Raw genomic sequence first — 19,289 nt, 5'->3', positions numbered from 1 at the left:
TTCCCTACTTACACAGGTAATGACAGGTTGACAACTCTGAATTTCCCTTAGTGTCTGCAGTGGAAATGGCAAAGTTTTTTTCCAGAGGAGCCTACAGGTGATTTTGGCTTATAGGTCATGCAGTGTTGGAAGTCTAAGCTGAAGGGGACAATACTTGCTCTTTCCCATTTCTAGAAGTGGCTAGAAAAGGACAGAATAACTAGGAAGGCACTGCAACACCTGTGGTGTGCCATACGGGGCCCCAGATGCCTGGGGGAGTGTCTGGACATGATGCAGCAAGGCCAGAGGGACGCAGGGGACCCCTCATGAGCATGCCTCACGCACTCGGAGAATCTTGTCTCCAACAACTTCGTCAGTCACAAAACCCAGGCTGTTCTTCTTCACTGTGCTGTGCAGCTAGCTGGGTTCTATTCACTCTGCAAATGATGCAGTTCAGGCAATTCAGTCTACCTCTCCCCAAAACACCTGCCAGGAAAATTTGTAGTTAGCTTCAGTTGCTGATATTGTGATCCCCTGGGCCTCATCTGCTGCCCTGTGAGCCAGGCAGCCCAGATGGCAAGTATATTCCTGACTCCACTTCACCTGTAGTGAGTCACAAGCTGCAATCCAGTTTAGAGCTTTGGTATTCTGATGTTTGCTTTTAGCTGGATTTCCATTGTAACTAAGTTAATTCAATTTATAGAGAAAGATGTAAAGGAAAATGCAGCTATGAGCTGGCCCAAAAAGGCAGAGAGAGAGAAAAACAAACTCTGTGTGCATGACTACAGTAAATTAATTGTGTGGAAAGCATGAGAAGTTCCAGGTTTTGGTCTTTAATGCTTCTTTGGACCTCCATTATTAAAATAATTGCTACCTTATACTGCATCTATGCTATCAAATTGCATAGTGTCAGGATAGTTTCCTTGTCACTGCCTCCTGGTGCTCTATATCATTAGGTAGCTCAGTCTGTCTTGGGCATTGTTTCCATCCAAGCCAACCAGTATTTCCCTAAAGAGCTCCTGGGTACAGTTCAGGACTTAGCATACACCAGAGACTGTTCCTGGTAGTCACACTGGTTTGGAGGCAAAGATTGCTCAACAGCATGGGTATGGAATGCTACAGGGCAGCTGACCTCCAAGTAAGACAGCGGGTCTTCGTTTACTAATGCATGCCCAGCCCTAGGGTAATTGCCACACAGTTTTCATCCTCTCTTGCTAATGCTGATGATTATGCAGCAGCAAAGCAAGTTGGAGCAATTCACGAGTTCAGCTGAAAACTTACCTTTATCTATCTCTATTACTGTTGTTATTAATTTTCCAGGCAGCATTCCAAGTCACTTTACCATTACTACCATTGCTTGAAAAGTCGAATATTGCATAAGGAAAACCTGCCCCACTTAAGTTGATGGATGTATAATTTTAAAGCAACTTAAGCCAATGTCCTGATTTCAGCTGGGATAGGGCTAATTTTCTTTCTTAGTAGCTAGAATAGTGCAGTGTTTTGAATTCAGTATGAAAAGAATATTAATAACATAGTGAAGTTTTTAGTTGTTGTTTTGCAGTTTCCCATGTTTTGCTAGTGTGCTGGGGTACAAGAAACTGGGAGGGCCCACAGCCAAGAGAGATGACCTGAACTAGCCAGAGGGATATTCCATAACATGGAATGTCATGCTCAGTATATAAACAGGGGACAGTTGTCAGGGGGGGCAGATTGCTGCTCAGGCATCGGTCAGCAGGTGGTGAGCAGCTGCACTGTGCATCACTTGTCTTTTCTTTGGTTTTATTTCTCCCACTTTTTGTTGTATTCCTTTTTATTATAATTATCATCTTTTATTATCATTATTATCATATTTTAGTCTAGTTTAGTTATAAAACTGTTCTTATCTCAACCCACAAGTTTTACTTATTTTTTTTCAATTCTCCATCCCACTGGGAGAGGGGAAGAGTGAGCGAGCTGCTGCATGGTGCTTGCTTGCTGGCTGGGGTTAAACCACAGCAGTTGACCACGAAGCAGCATCTTGGATCACTTACCAAAGGAAATATGTAGCCAACTGGAACCCAGGTTTCTTGGTTGAATCGTTACTGGTTTTATGTCTTAGATAGAGAGGCTATATGTTCCTAGGTTCTCATTTAAGGAGGGGCCAGGCCCTCTCTCCAGTCCAAACTGAGCTCATATCAAAATTCTTGCATAAGATCTCAGTGAGCTCCAGGCTCAGCAGGCTAAAATTATTTATGCTGTGAACAAACCCACCACTGCCATCTGACTGTACCTTGCCCCACCATGTTATAATGGCAGAGTCCAGAGGACCCCAGCAATGTTGTAGAGGATTTGCAGGTGGCTGAACTGTATAATTGACATTGTTGTTGGAGAACCAGCTAGGAAACTGTCACAGAGGCACCCACAAAACAGACAACAGCAGCTATCCGAAAAATAGACATTTATTGCTTGATATCCCTTCTGACAAAATTAAATTACAAGTTTGGATGCCAGTTGGAAATATAATGACTACACAACTAATTCCTAAACTTTTAAGGAATATTCTTTCTAGAAAGATGAACCAAAATGTGTGCACACTCACCTATAAAGGGAAAACCTCCCACACAGGGTATCCAAAGGCATCACTCACACAAAAGGGGGAGTGAGGCTCACCCAATCCACAGAAACTCACTCAGTCTGTGGAAGTATCCTTGGATGGTGTATCCAAGGGGAGGGTCCAACTGCCAAGGTCTTTTGCTCTGCAAAGAACCAACTCTGGTGGTTCTTTGGTGGGGCTCCATTTACACCCTAGTCAGGGGTGCACTGTGGTCATTCCAATTGCTTGGGGGCAAGCCCAGACAAAAACATACTAAAGGTATAGACCCTGAGGTGCCTGTTAAACATTGTGAGGCGCTGTTTAAGGACTGTGAAGTGCCAAACCCCTCTGGCAAGCCCTGATTTTGTCAGCTTTCTTGCTGCAGAAACAGTACTGGTTTGGTTTTTTCATTGTGTTTTGTTGTTGTTGTTGGTTTGGTTTGGTTTGGGTTTGGGTTTTTTTTTTGTGTTCATCACTCTTGAAATATGAGTTTAAAAGTGTTATTTAAATGAAAAGAACTCTGTTCTGTAGAAAATACAGAAGCAACGACTAAGCAATCCTGAGTACCCTGGACAGAAGTCTTGTTTCTGTCAAGGATCAGTTAGTGCAGCTTTGCTTGGAACTACACATGAAAATCAGGCAATAAATAAGGCTAGTACTGGTTTGCCTATTCAAACATCTCCCAGCTGGAATATTACGTCTGTGTTCTATGACTTGTATAGATGTGCAGTCCATTCCCAACTCCCAAATTCCTGAGTTGAAGTTGTTTTCAACCCAGTGTAAAGCATATATTGTTTGTGATTTTCTTCCTATGATACTGTGGCTGCTCATAGCCTGGAGTGAGTGGCTGACACGGCAAAGATGCTTCTTGCTTTCTCAGATCAGCTTCTGCATTGATGGGTAGTGTCAATGGTATTTTGGGGAATGCTGCAAGAACTCTCTGTGCCTCTGAGCTGCCAAGGAGTTTAGGGAGTAGAAGCTGGCATGTAAAAATTAAAGCTAATTATGAGAATTGGCATTGTTAGTGGTGAGGAGGAGTCCCTGGCATATTTTGCAGAGAATTCTGAATGGCTTCATTGTATAATTCTTATCCTTTGAACAATGAATCAGCATATTAAAAAAAAAATAGTTTAAAATGTGCACTGAGCATGGTGTTGAGGTGTAAAAACAAGGTTATCTACTGAGGAAGCAGTTTTATTTTCATATACTGCACTCTTCCCTCCTGCAAAAAGATTGACCAAGAGTCTAGAGCCCACAGCCACTAAACAGGGGAACGTCATTAGTGTCATTAACTTCAGAAGAAAATTCTAGTAATTGGTCAGTGTTCCATCTTCAGCAAAATTTCTGAAAACTCAGGAGGTCTATCTCCCACCTACCATTAGAATATGATGAAAACTTTCTACCATGCTAAAAAGCATTTCTGTCTGTCTTGCAAGATTGTCATCTATTTTCATCTAAATGCTGATGTTCACAAGGACTGTTTCCTTAAGGCTCCTTGAAAGTGGTGTGATTTAAGAGAAAATCTCTTAACTACCTTTCAGATTGCATCATTTTTTTTTTTCTTTTTTTTTGGAGACAGTCATCTTCCTGACCAGGCTGAGAAAGCATAAAATTACCAAAATAACATATCTACTACATAGTGCTTCATATCTTAGCCTTTTCCATATCATCTGTAGTCTAATTTCATGCACAGACAGCTTCTGCTTCTAGTAAAATGTGAAATTTATATTACTGAAACAAGATTTGGGTCAAAATGAATATTTTAGTGCATTTTACATCTGCATGCTAATTAAATTTCACAGGACTCCTGTGAGGCAGGGGATCCACATTTTAACCTTTAAGAATGAAAAAATATGAAGAAGTCATAGTTGGCTTCCTCAGCTGAAGCCATATATTTAGAAGTATTCCATTTTAGATAGTAACGTGATATGCCATATTTTAAGCAGATCTGCAGTTCAGTGGTGGAACACCTTTAAAATTCTGTGAGCTGTGAGCAAATGCTATAGCTGTAGGTGGAACAACAGGAGCAGATCTGCTTTGAAATGCCAGTGGCTGTTGACGGCTTGACTTTAGCCAAATCCTAAACTGAAATAAAAAACCAACATGAATCAACAGTGGTCAAAGTCCAGAAAAAGGAATATTTAATTGGTTCTTCCAGCTTTGACATCAGAATTTCTTAGATAAAAAGTTAAGTATTCACACTGTTAGCACCAGTTCCTGAATGAAGCAAGTTCACCCATCTTTGACTAGATACAAGGAAAAACTTTTTCTTTGTGTGTGTGGTCAGACATCAGAACTGGTTGCCTAGAGAGGTTGTGGGTCTGCATCTTTGGAAACATTCAAAACTCATCTGGACACAGTCCTGGGCAACCTACTGTACCTGACCTTGCTCTGTGCAGGAGGCTGGACTACAGATCTCTAGAGCCCCTTCCAACCCCAGTGATTCCATGACTCCTAGTTTGTTCCAGAGGTTTGGTGAATTCATCTCTGTTTTCCTTGACAACATGCTTCTGCTTACATTCAGAATCTGTGCAATCTGAGAATCAGGGGACAGACTTACTGTCAAAATCTAGTCAGGGATCTGAAATCTTTTTCTTCTGACAGGTCTAATCTGAGCAAAACCAAGACACCCAACAGGGAGGACTTCTAATAAAACACAGGGATAGTGACTTTTCTTCTAAAACAAATAAATTAATTTTCATAGTAACATAGTTTCTAAAATACTCACTGTGAAGACGTAAGTTCCTTTTCTTCCTTAGCCTGCACAAGGTCCAGCACCCATCTTCTCAGTTCCCCAAATTGCATTCTGAGCAGCAGGCAGTTTGGAGCAAAGGTAATGCTTTCTTTGTTAAGATGCTCCATGAGTTTTACCCAAACACACTTTCACATAAAATCTATGTGAGTGTTTGGCCCAGGGACTATAACTAAGCTCCCTCATTCCTGAGGCTGCAACACACCCTTTCTTGTATATGAAGTCCCTCTCTTCTAACCAGCCCTCCCTAGGTAATCTCTATTTCATTAAAAGGACATGAGTTACAAAAAGAGGAGGAAAGCAGTTTATTTATCAGCCCTAAGTCTTCTCCTTCCCAAGCACTCCAACCGTTATTGATTAGAAGGTGAGCAGTAATATCTCCCAATTCCACAGCCATTTCATCATGGAAGGAAAGAATAAGGCTGTCCATTTCTTTGAAAAAGCATCTGAATTTCTTCTTCAGAAGGTGATTGTAGGCTGAAATGGGAAATGACAGAGGGCCTTGCTGCTGCCTGTAATCAGATACTATAAAACCAAGAAAGGAGAAGCATTTGAGATTTTTCTTTATGCTTTGCATTTTGGTTGCTAACTGAAGGGACCTTTTGTTTATTTCAGATGCTACTGTGAAGGAGCTAACTCTCCTAAATGCCTCTTATGGGGAATTTAGGGTCCTACCTAAGGTTCTGTGGTTGACTCTAATGATCAGCTCCATGAAATGTAGTAACTTTTAGGTACCAGATGCTGTAACAAAATTGGTCCTAGGTGACTGATGTAAGATATCACACCGAATGCGTAGCAGAACAATTGAAAGATTCCAAATTTTCTGAACCTGGTTGTGCTATTCACAGAAACAGCGCACGAAATCTATGAAAGAGACTCATCATTCTCTGTAATAGTTATAACCAAATCAGCAGCCAGTAACAAAATTAAATGAAAAGATCCAGACCTTGTCAGCTCGTTGTTCTTACAAAAGGAAATTCATATGGTAATATGCAGTCTAACTCCTCTGTGGATAGAAATTGCGTATACAAAGATTCATGTTAACATCTAGAACAGGAGGAAGGCCTTTTTAGACATTATAAATATCAGCACTCATCACTATATGCAAGTAGATAATTAGGGTAATTATTTCCAATTAGCAGCTGCAAGCCTTGCAGATGGGAATTTCAGGGGCTGGTAACTGTTGTAAGAAACCATTTCTGCAAGCTAAAAAGCCCTTTTCATGCTTTGGAAAATATGCTTTTAATGACCATCACACATGCTGTTAAATATTTTTGTTAATATTTCAAAAGAAAAATCTTTCCTGAACTAGTATAATAGTTCTGCTTTTCTTTTAAAGCTATGTTGGGGACTGAGGTGACCTGGATTTGGAAAGATTTTAGCAAGTATTTAACCTATCAGCTAAAGTAAATGATGAACCAGGCTGAACTGGAATTCAGGTTTTGCTTCTGTTCTCAGTCCATGAGGAAAAACAATGTCAAGGGCCCTTTTATTGGCTTTTGAAGACAGCAAAAGGACTCCAGCTGTTTTCCTAGGCTCTGCATGAAACCTTCTGAGGAAACACATGGTCAAACTTGCTTGCCAGGCTGCAGAAGCATTTTCCCTGTGTTCATGTTCATTCATTCTGCTCTTTTGAACGGCTCAAGAGTAAAAGAATGCACATATTTTAATTGTGAATAATGTTTTTTCAACCATAAATCCTTCTGCGATAGCCAACAATTTACTCTCATTTGAAAGAGGTTCTTGGTGCATTTGTGTGTACTGCGAGTACATCACTAGCACAAATGGAGCAGGGATTCTGAAATGTTAAGCTTTTATATGAATGCATTTAACTCATGAATTCAGAAAGCAAAAGAAATGCAATCAATTAAAACAGTAAGGCAAATAACTGTAAGGTTTGTCCTCATGGAGCTCCTTATCACAGTGAAGAAACTCAATTTTTTAGATACTTTAATGTAAAAAAATCTGTAATTTCTGTCTTTTAAAGTAAGATTTCAACTTCAATCAAGAAATAACGCTGTATTTACTCATTAAATCCAGTCCTTATCTGGTTATTTGAACATGGAATTTCAGACAAGAGAAAGTTAAGAAACTAATAATTTTTTTGCATTTGAGTAAGTAAAAGGTTATTGATCCATATCTTTTTAAACTTTCTATTTAATTATCTTCAAGATAAAATGAAGGAAAGGAATTTCAAGACAAAACCATTATTCTATGAAAAAAATCATGATTTTTTGGAAAAAAGAATATTAAGACTGAATATAATCATTCCGCTTTAGTACAGAAAATTGAACAGTATAGCTTGCAGTGGGCCCATGTAGATGCTAATAAATGCTTTTTCAGCATTTAGACTACGTTTTTAGCCTTGCTGACATACAAGTAATAAAGAAGATTTAAAAGTGAAAGCACATTGTTATGACATCTATCAGGTTGGGTTTTTTTTAATGCAGCTCTCTACTTCGGATTTTTGCAGTTAATAGTGTTGCCTACTGTACATTTAAAAAAAAAAAAAGCTTTTAAAATATATTTATTTTGTATATTTTAGGAGTCTGGTTATTACAACTATTACTACATGTAAATAGTGTTGTCTTCTAGAATCTCAAATAAACTTCCCTCAACATTAATCTCATACATATTAGGTCTTAGAAAAGAAATGAGAATGACATTTAGGCTTCAAGTTTTGGAATATTTTTCATGCTCCCTTTCCAAATACCATCCAAAGCTGAATAATATGGAAAGTTTGTTCCTTTGCATGATCTAACCCATATTTCATTTTGATTGATGCTCTGTTCTATTACTTCCTATAAGTTTATAACCCATAATTTCTTTTCTCTGATATTTGTCTCTATCATTTTTCTGATCTGTGCAATCTGTTTCATCTCTTATCTGAGTTCATCCTGAGTCTCTCTTTTTTTCTCTCCCAAACTTGTTTCTTTAATATCTCTATCTTTACTTGTTCACCCCTCTTTTTTAAAACTCCATTTCCCCCTTAATCCCTTTTTGGGACTGAAAACACCAGGCCTGTTCACCTGGTGTGTGGCTAATCTGTGTATCTTGAAAGGGCTGTAAAATGACAGGCAAAGCATTTAGTTATTTAAATATGATCTCCAAGACTACAGAAACCAATGGAAGCATTTCCCTCAGCGCCACAGTGAACTCTGTCTGTAGATGGTCTCAAATATGTTTGACTTGAAAGTCTCTATTAGACATCCTGCTTTGCAGAAACTACTTAATATATGATGAACTGGAAGTTCAGATTTATAGTATATTGGTAAATAATGCTATTGTACTGTTTAATATATATGAAGTCATTATGTTGATAAAGGATTTGATGCTGCAAGTGCATCAGCCCTGGTCCACTGATGCACTCTGTCACATCCTTCTTTTTAACCACGAGTCTTTATAATGGGTTTTGGAGTGTTTCTTATATCCTATGATTTAAGTAAATGCTTAAGTGTATTTCTGGATTAGGACCAGAGGACTCAGTGCCTTGGAAGATTAAACAAAAAGCAAAGACTCAGCAATACTGGCAGAGACAGGCCTGCTGAGTTTATACATAAGTCTCAAATGAAGGATGATTTCACTTTGGATAGAAAATCTACTCCTGTTCAGTTCTCTGCCATTTTGTGGTGCAGAGAGATCATCCACCAGCTGTGGGTTATCTGTCTACCCATCTTACTATTTGAAAAACCAGCTCAATTACGTGAAAGCAGCCTCAACCAAACATATTAATAATTAACTGCCTATGTTCCTGATATGTTACAGCCTCTATGAACTAATTTACATCTTCTAAATAAGAAAAAAGATAAAATGCCACATTTACTTTTTTTTTTTCCCCCTAAAAAAGTTTGGTCTGAATCAGAGTCCTATCCATTTATGCCAAAATCATAGCTTAGTTTAAGTTAAATGCTTTGTTCACCTTACTGAAAAGCAGCCAAAAACTCATATAAGGAGAGTTTGTAAAAGACTCTGAAGTGCTCAGGTTCCAGCTTACAAACCATGACTTGACTTTTCCTCAGGTTCCAACATTTATATATCAAAAATTTCCAGTCTTCAAGTTGAAATAAAATATATATTTTATGGTCTATGTTAGGTACCTCAGGATGAATGGGGAGGATACCCAGCTGGTGGGAAAGAAGAAGAGATCCCCTGCAGAAGAATGAGAAGTGGAAGCTATATTAAGGCCATGGGAGATGAAGAAAGTGGAGACTCTGATACTAGCCCCAAGACATCACCAAAATTAACTGTTCGACCAGAGTCATTATTAAAATCCATTGGACAAAGACCACTGGCAGACCATCAAAAGTAAGTTTCACTATACCATGTTATACACTTTTCTGAAAGTTGTCATGACAGGTAATTTTCATTTGCATCTTACTGGTAGTGGTCAGTATACATGAGAAAATATGATGCTGTAGTTAAAGAGCTAACTTTTGTGTCCTCGTTTTAAATTAGCTACAGTTTCTTGTGATTACTGCATGAAAAACTGCCTGTTACTTCAGAGTTTGTTATGTTTACTGAAGGAAATATATCCATATTTTTATCAAAAGTTTGAAATTATGAATATTTATTCTCTAGGATTGTTTTATAAGTCTTTGTTATTTATTACTTTTTCTGAAATACAAGATACAATCTATTCTATACTAGATATTATAACAAATATGTAATTGTATCATGTATTTAGCATTGTACGCATTTTGTATCAGTACAATGCTTTATTTTTCAGCTATGTGGTATCATACTCATTTAAACACATTGTGGAGGGTTTTGTTTGACTTTGTTTTTATTATTCATGCTACCTACAATATGACATTAAAAAACTAAAGCAAATTTTAAAACTATAAGACAATATATAGTTATATATATTTTCCAATAGATTTCTCTCCTTTTTATCCTTTGAAAATATCATTTTGTAGCTAAACTGTAAGTATACTTCTGAAGACAGTTTCAAAGTGTTAGCCTGATTTCAAATCTGCAGCTTCTATTAATGTGACTGCATGTTTCTCACATCTAAGGAAATTGCTCTTTTTGCCTGGGAGGAATACATAAAATGAAAAAACTAAGATTGAAACCTTTGATCAAATGTTGTTTATTGTTTTGTAGGTAATACCATGTATAGTATACCATAGTGACTCATATTTCATAAAATAAAACATAACAAAATCCTTAGGCAAGATTCCTTTTGACTTAATTAAATTTAATTATTTAGCTTACAATCTGGAAGAAAACCATCAACTTTCACTGTTAGCGAAAAGAACAGTTTACGACTCTATTGTTTTCTGTAGCTTGCTCACACATCTCTGTGGGCCCAAACAAAGGTGGCTGTACCGTGTGCTGCTCTAAGATTTCTGAAATACCACAAAACAAGACTGACAGTCTCTGCTTTCAACTGGCAACTACAATCCAGGCAGGATACCTTGTGGCATCTCAAAGGGTGCCAGAGACCAAGGCACCTGAGCTGAATTCTGAATTTGAATCTGAAGGATTTCTAGAATATTAGTTTAAACTGGTAAAAAAAAATGTGGCATATAACATAAGTATTGGTGGCAGACCTCCACCTGACTGATTTCCAAACATGGAAAGGTGAGCTCTTAATGACAGTGGTTGGAAGCAACATTTGAATTTCTTATGTCCTCAGCCATTTTATCTGGGCTGAATTTTGGGTTTGAGGTATGCTGGCTATATCTACTGGTTCAGTCTGAATTTGTGAAAGTCCCCAGGAAACAAAGAAGGTGGTTTATTTTCAGCTTTTGAGTATATGTCAATGGGAGTAGAGGACTTTCAAGATGAGAAGCCCATAGTTTCTCAGCTATGGTGGAGACATATGTTGTGAGTCTTCAGCGAATGATTTTCTTGTAAATGTCTCTGAAAGCTGTGGGTCTTGCAAAAGGGCAATTATCCTCATGGGATAAGATGTGCTAAGGGATAGCCATCTAACAACTGTGGCTTGTTAAGAGTGGCCCTTCTGAAGGCAACAGGGCAAGAGAAGATTGTTGACTTTCTCAAAGTTTCATATCAACTGTCTGTCTTCCTGCTGGTAAATTAAACATTTCCAGAACAGAAACCTGCATACAGAAACCTGAACATGTACACTGAGAAAGTTTTGGAATAGTCACTGGCAGACTTATCACCGGGGTGTATTAGCATTGTCCTAGCCACTGCCTGGCCATATTCTGGGCATTGGTGTAGGCCAGGAGTCATTCCCAGAAGGCTGCAAACTAGAATCTCTTCTCAGAGAGAGTTCTAAATTTCCAAGTACTTAGAACAAATAAAATACATTCTATCCTGTTCTTTGGTTTTGGCTATGATTGGGCCTCCCACAAGTGAATGTAGATAACGACATGAACTTTCTAGTGAGTGGGAGGTCTCAGTGCCTGTCCTAGACCCCTAGAGCTCATAAACAGAACCATGCAGAGTTTAGACATACATATTCAAACAACAAAAAAAAAATCTGAATTTTTTTTTTTTTTTTCACAAAAAAAAAAAAAAAGTCTGACCTGTTAAATCCTGAAGGCGGGTTGTTATTGGTAGGTCAATATCAAGTGTTTTGTCTTCTGTCAGTTTTCCACATATTGCAAATACACGACTGAGAATCCCGTGCACACAAGTGTGATGCTGATGCTGGGGTCAACAGCTGTGCCTCTGCTGCTCCCCAAGGATTTAACGGCACAGCTACCACTAACTGCAGTCAGAAGAGGAGGAGGCTTTTTGTAATACTGTGAAATATTATTAGGGGTTCTGCTGAGAATTGATCACAAATGCTGCACAAGGAATAACTGAGCAGCCCAGCTGCTGCTGACAGATATCTTTTTAATCCTTGGGTTTCCCTTAAAAGGAGGGGCAGCACCTTCAATCTGCCAGCCTAATATACGCTTTTTTTTTCTAGAGAACTTCAGGCAGAAAGGTGACAATGATTCTGGTTCTTGTATGTCTTTCTTGCAAAAATCTGCAAATTTCAGCAGTGCTAAAGCAGACATAAAATTCCTTGTCTCACAGGAATATAAAGTGCTGATCCTAAACCTAGATTTTCACCACAAGCCATCTTTTCCCAGTACGTCTCTGTCTCCCTGTCACTGTGATTACCTTTTATGTGTGGTAGATTTTTGTGAAGAATGTAGCAAAGGATGATGGTTATGGAGCCTTCCTTTCTCTCCCAGCATAGCTCAGTGTTGCCCATTGCATGCTGAGTACCCTTTGTACCACTGATCATGCTACTGAGCCAGAAGCCAAGGTTTTGAACAGCATTCCTCCGTGTGTCGCAGGACTGAATAGCATTTCTGGCATGTATTAGGAGAAATTACATAATTTGAGATGTCAGCTGCATTAGCTGGCTTCTTAGCTTGTTTACCAGGATGGAGGGAGGTAATGCACTGAAATAAAATGGGGCTTATACTCTGCTGTCCTCTGCTTAGGTGACAGGACAGCTTAGAACTGGTGTCTGATGGAGCACCAGTAAACCTGTAATAAAAGCTGAATATGGATAGCTTTGGCAGTATAAAACCATGCATTGTCTACAAAACAGAGGTAGGTGGGTTTCATAAGAATAAGAATAAGCCTAGTTTGCTATCACTGATACAGTAAAATGAAAATTAGAAAACTTAACCTCCACTTAGCCTTCAACAGATCTTTGACATCTATGTACGTTACTCCACTAAGTTTTATTAGGCATCTTTGCAAGATTTTTCCCATTTAAATTCTGTTTCTGCTTTGACAGAAGTAAGCCCCTATTCCCTATTTTGTGGTTTGTGTTGCTCAAAGATTCAGCAAAATTAACATTAAAAATTCATAAACAGTACAAACACATATTTGTATCTGAATAAATCTGATTAAACAGCATACAAACAGGTAAACGTTAGTGATTTAACAGAAGCATTAAACGTCTGAAATACTTTCTTTTAAATTACTCTTGGAAAGGAGTATATTTTACTCCAAATGGGAGTAAAAAAGAAGCCCAGGGTTTGCCACAGCTAGTTTGTGCAGATGGTGGAAGCAGGGCCTATATGCCTATACCCTCATGAATGCAGCCACCCTCTCTATAGGATATGAAAGTTTAACCATACTGGTCAATTCACCAAAGGGTTGGTAATGGACCTAGTTTATTTCAGAGTACAGCTATAGTCTAAGTGACCCAAATTCTGCTGAATTTTTTGAACATTAAATGCACCTAAATATCTAGATTACTTACTGAGGATGAATACATTTCAATTCTTTCTTTGTGAATTCTGTTTCTAAAGACTAAACAGTATGTAGCACTACTTAGTCCTATAACACCAAGTTGAAGACCCATGTAATTTATTATCATTATGGAATTGCATTTGAGTGAAATATAATGCAATAAGGCTTGCTGTAGTGGAGACAGGACACATACTTGAATCTGCTTCCCTTCCAGCTCTTTCCTTTCTTGGAATGGTGCCATCATCCCATTTAATGTGGAAATTATCTTGGCTCCCGGAAGTCCCAGAAGAAAAAATATTCACTTTTTAATTTATTTATTTAATTTTGCATTAAGATTAGACATACTAAATCTCTTGGATGTCAGTTGTGGGATCCTGTGAACAAATATAGGTCTTCTGGAGATACAATGCAAGGCTTTTCAGTTCAGTCCATTGTTTTCTGCCATGCTGTGATGCTGCTGGGGATGGACTTAAACTGTGTTGGAAGGTAGTTTGCAGAAGGTAGCATGCAGAAGGTAGATAGGGTGCTGCTAGGTATTTTCATTTACAGGGAAGGTCGAACCAGCTGAACATTTTATGGAATTGGTAGCTGAAGCAAAGAGAATGTATGTCCTAAATAAGTTTTGTGCAATCCTAGAAGAGAGACTGACCTACCTGATTTGTAAGGGTATCCTTCCAACCTAGTAAATGTCATTTCTCTGTGTTTGTGACAAAAACAAGCAAAGCTGAGAGACGGAAGCATCAGACACTGGGATCCAGAAAGGAAAGCTGAAAAGAAAAACAATTTGGGACTATGTGATGGAAAAACAATTCTATGACTGAAGATAATATTCCAGTTATTTGATGTTTCTCATTTTCAGGAAAAAGAGTACTTAATATATGGATTGTGTAAATGAACTGTAGTACTGTAGAAGTAGCAAATTCCGTTTTCAGTAACTCCTTTTTGAATGTTCTGAAAGACTCTGAAAACTGTCTAACCATTTAGTCAAAAAGGATAACAATAGCATTTAGCCCAGAGTTAACAGACTGTATTTGAAGATCATACTGGTAGCACTCACATGAATGAATAGTCATGCTGTGCTGGATTTTTCCATTCTCTGAAGTGACTCACAGGAAACTAGATGCTGAAAACATGAAGATAAAATAGGTTAAGCTACAGTAGAATAAAATCAGTGACAGCAATGTGTACTTTTGTTTCTTGAACCTCTAACATCTGATGTTAATAATAATACCATTATGGCATCATGGTAGTCCAGATACCTTAAGCAAATAGGGAAGCAGACAGAAATGCACATGAGCAGATAGGCAGTATGAAAATTAGTGTTTCAGACAGGAAGGAAATTCACCATAGCACAAATTATCTGGTGGGCTACCATGGGTACAGCACCAGTGGTACTTTGGCTTATCTTGTCTATATTCTCCATCTAACCTTCTGCCAGATTTTGGCCCCTGTATGGAAGTCAGTGTCTCAAACTGAGTCACGGTCACAGAGGAAGTAGCAATGCCTCCCTCAGATGTTTGACACCTTTGCATTGGATGTTATTAAAGCCCATAGCACACTCAAAGAGCACCATAAATGTCCATATTTCAGCCATACTTCTTCACAGACTGGTATCGCAATGCAAAAACCACTTTATTCAGTATTTTAAGCTTACATGCCTAAGCAAGACCTGAAATGGTTGACAAGTTTTCTGGGCTCATGGTAAACCAGATCAAAGCAGTGATCTGAATTAAAAATAATCTTTCCCTGTTCTTCCCCTTTTCAGAGTGAGTGACTGCATCTCTCCATGGCCATACTAAGTTATGCTGATTTATTGAGTATCTGCATCATGACCCAAGGCATGTCTACATGTCCTGTTCTGCAAACGCTATTATGGCAAAAAAATATTGCCAAAGCACACAGCAAGGGGGTTAAACCGCAACAAGAAGATCTGACAGCCCTTAACTGCCAGAGCCCTTGGCTCAGCAGGAATGATGGAAGAGCACAGGCTTCTCTAAGACATGTGGGAAATCTCAATTTAAAAAAAAATTCTAACCATTTGTAGCCATTTGTGCTAACCATAGCACACCTACAAGAGAAAGCATAAACCAAATGAGTAGTTTGGAAGCACTACTTGAGACCAAACCTCTGTTTTTCCATCCATCTTCGCCCTTGACAGGGCCAAGGCCATACTGTTTAGTGATGGACAGATTTGTGGATATTTCTGCTAGAGAAATAAATCTTGGTAAATACACAGAGAGAAATCTTGATATTGCGGGGTGTAGGTAAGTGGGCACACGGAGGAGTGGGTGTGCTGCAAAAACTTCGCAGACTGAGAACTTAAGCACAGCTTCCTTGCTAGAGAAATTAATGTCCTATTTCAGTGCTATCTATTGCTGCACAGTTTTTTAGTTTTTCATGGTAAATTTTGATTTACTGTTAACTCTTCATCTGCATTTTAACTTGTGAATAGTTTTGAAGTCATTCCTCAGAAATATTTTCATTAGAAGAGATGGGGAAAATCAGGAGAAAAGTAACCTTCATCTTTTATATGCTTTTTATTTATCTTTGTTTTTTCCTCAATCTTCTGACTCTGAAAAGTCTCATTACACACTTCATTAGTAGCTTTCTGAGGTCCTATAGTGTAGTAGCATCTACTCAGAGTCTCTGAGGGGTGAAATTGGAGATTTACTGAGGAGAGTTTGAGGGCTAATTACAAAGTCTTATCAACTAATAACGCAATCAGTGGGCCACTGGCACAGTGATAGTATTCTTTGCTGCAATCAATAAGATCTGTGTTAGATGGGTCCACTGGGTTAAGAGGGAATGCTGATGAAGGGCTGCTAGTTATCTAGCTACCTAGGAAGTATCTTTTACGGGGTCAGAAGATGGTCCACACCCTTTCTTCCCTTGGAGAATAATGGGAAATGCTCTTAAACTGTATTAGGCACCTTGTTCTCTCAGAAGTAGCATAGTGTGAAACCCAGGGAGTAACTGAGCCCCAATCTCCTGCTTCATTGTAGTGAATAGCAGCTTTATGTTGGGCTGAAATGTATTACCCTGGATTAGGGATGCAAAGGAGAGCCTAAGGCTCTGAACAAAATGCAGACTCTCCTCAGGAATAAGCCAGACTTTTGTCAGAAAGATGCAGTTATGTGATGAATTGCAGTGAAAATGGAGTAAGATTCAGACCAGTCTCACAAGGACAAACACTGAGATCCAAGGAAAAAATGTGCTTCTGGTTTCTGGGGCTTATTCATTTTTGCTTTCAACAACTGTTAGTTTTACTTTCCATTCTGAAAAGAATCAAGAGCTGCTTTTCTCATTTTAGTTTTTAATAAAAAACAAATAAGACTATAAAGTGTATGTGTAGAAATCATTCTCTTCTTCAGCCAAGGTTTTGATAATTAAGATGCCTTTGGCTAAAAAGAGGAAACCATCTATATATTTTCAATTGTCCCAATTCAACTCCATCTTTTTTTTTTTTCCCAGAAATTACATGGTCTCATTAATGTCTTCAACTTCAGCATGAGGGCACTTATTTGCTTAAGACCTATTGGCTTTAATGGACTTATATGTCTGTTTAAAATAAGATCATGCTCAGATGCTTTACTGAGTCCTGATGGTCTGTAGTCTATATTTGTTCTGCCTAATTATGATTTTTCACATGTACATGTATATGTACCAAAGGCAAATGAAACAAAAAAAAAAAAAGTGAGATAGCTTCCTGAAGAAAATGGTGATTATTTCAATTCCATAAAGGGATTTAGGAACATATATCTAATATTTGTGTTCTGATTAGATCCTCAGATCCATTTACTGAACTGCTATATGATGCTTTAAATGCCTCTAAGTTTTGCCATAACATCTGCCTGACTTTTGTTGTTGCTGACCAGTTCTCTGTCTGCTCTCCAGGGCAAGCTCAAAATAGGATATTAGAACAAGGCTTTTAGGATTAGCTATACGTGCACATCTGTCACCTCTTACAAACAATAGCTCTGAGTTTAGATTTCCCACATCAGACTTTTTTTATTACATGCACATTCTGCATGATTTGGAATACAGGCTTGATTGAGCCTACATCCTCTGTATCTTTGCAAGGAGTGATCAAACCACCAGACTGTTTAACTATTCTGGATGATTTCCTCTCATTCTCTTCTGGTTCATGTTGTACAAAACCCCTAAATACTTAGCGCTGAGAAAAGTTGTCTTCTACAAGTGATTAGTAGGCATTTCATAAGGAGGTTAACAGCAATCTCCACCTACTTCCTAACATATTCTTGTAATAAATCATTATTTTCCAGGCACTTTTTTTTTTCCAAAAGGCTATGGGTCAATGATGAAAAATATAGGCATCTTTTAGTTAGGCCCAAAATTCTCTTACCTATCACTGATCGAAGAGAAGCTCTACTCTGTCAAAGATTAGAAACAGAAGTGTTCGCTACCGATAAATGTGCCAGATTTATGTGTATTTTCTGTTTTTTCAGAGAACCAGACTAAATGTACTATTCTGAAGGGAGAATCAGACTTAATGCCTATACTCTGAGTTCTCCAATGGGCTGCACGCAGGCACATCTGTGCCCCTTTGCAGAGCTCTATTGACTTCAGCAGGGATCCACGGAGGCGCAGTGTGGCTCGCAGCTGCTGTACAATGGCACTGCTAGCGAAGCCTAATCATTAGATTCTGGTCGATGAGTTATTTCATGTACCTACAAAGACATAGTTAAGATAGATCCGGATAGAGAAATGAATATCCATTGAAATGCAAATCTCGCAGTAAAATAGGTTTTGATAACTTATGCTACCTTGCTAATCCTAATGCACCTCCCTTTTCGGTGCCCGAGATGAATTCTTTTGCAAATTTTATCTTTTTGTCCCAGAATGATACTTGTGAATTGCATATACTGATTTGAACAGAAGTGATTGTACTTTCTTTAATGTTCCTATTCATTCTTAGATTTTTGGACAAATGCATGAAAATTAAAAGGTACAATTTTAGAATATTACAATTTCAAAAATTAATTTGATGGAAAATGGACTTTCTTTATATCTGATGCTTCCTTAATAAACCTGACAGACACATTCAGAGTCAGAAGGTGACTTTCTTGCTGCAACTTTCAGAGGCCTAGGAAGATTTTTATTCACTTTTGGTACCTTCTTGGGTACACTGGTGGCTGAACATTTGACAGAGAAGAGGTACTCTGGGGAACGATCACTATTTTGAACACGAGTAGATGAAGGAATGACCTTGGCAAGTATATGACATTTGCTGCATTGTTGACATCATGTTCATACTTTGTCAAGCAAGGGTATTACCTTTATGAAAAAGAATATGGTATCAATCACATATTAGAAAATAAAATACAGACAGTAAAAAAGTAAAAAGCAGTGTGACAGAGATCCCTGTCTCAGGACTCATACACACCATGTTCCCACTAGGATTGTCTTGAATGTCAAGTACCACTGCTCAGGAATCTGAATTTGTAGGGGAAAGTTAGGGGACTCCTTTATTTTGTTTTGACCCTGGCTTAGTTATAATCTGTAAAAACATGTCAGCCTATAAATCTGGCACTTCAAGGTGTCCTAAAAGTGTAGACCTGTTGTTTTACTGGTTGCATGGATCACAGTCCAGCCCTGCATGCTGGAATTCCAGCTTGCAGTAATACTTGCCATACAGCACTGACAAGAGACTTCAGAAAGTACACCACAAACCATCCTGGGTGTTCATCAGCATCTGCACTCAGCAATGGCAAAGCATGGGCTGAGTGCTGCACAAAGTGCCAGACTTCAAGTGAGTGGTGCAAGGTGCTGTGGTACAGACGGCAGCAGGAA

At 38.4% G+C, this 19,289-nt stretch overlaps 1 protein-coding gene across 1 annotated transcript in view; it reads left to right on the top strand.

Annotated features, from left to right (window-relative positions):
• LOC103775842 (disks large-associated protein 2-like) overlaps window positions 1-19,289 on the top strand; it is a gene marked incomplete at its 3' end in the record, with an annotated part of 50,950 nt that overhangs the window by 22,958 nt on the left and 8,703 nt on the right. Inside the window, exon 3 of the mRNA XM_008943311.1 lies at window positions 9,397-9,608. Within this exon, the coding sequence (XP_008941559.1) occupies window positions 9,397-9,608 (212 nt within the window). The remainder of the gene's footprint in view (window positions 1-9,396; window positions 9,609-19,289) is intronic.

This window comes from Merops nubicus, unplaced genomic scaffold (assembly GCF_000691845.1).
Source record: "Merops nubicus isolate BGI_N331 unplaced genomic scaffold, ASM69184v1 scaffold2007, whole genome shotgun sequence".
Classification (NCBI taxonomy): Eukaryota; Metazoa; Chordata; class Aves; order Coraciiformes; family Meropidae; genus Merops; species Merops nubicus.
This window is presented reverse-complemented; position numbering and strand designations above follow the sequence as displayed.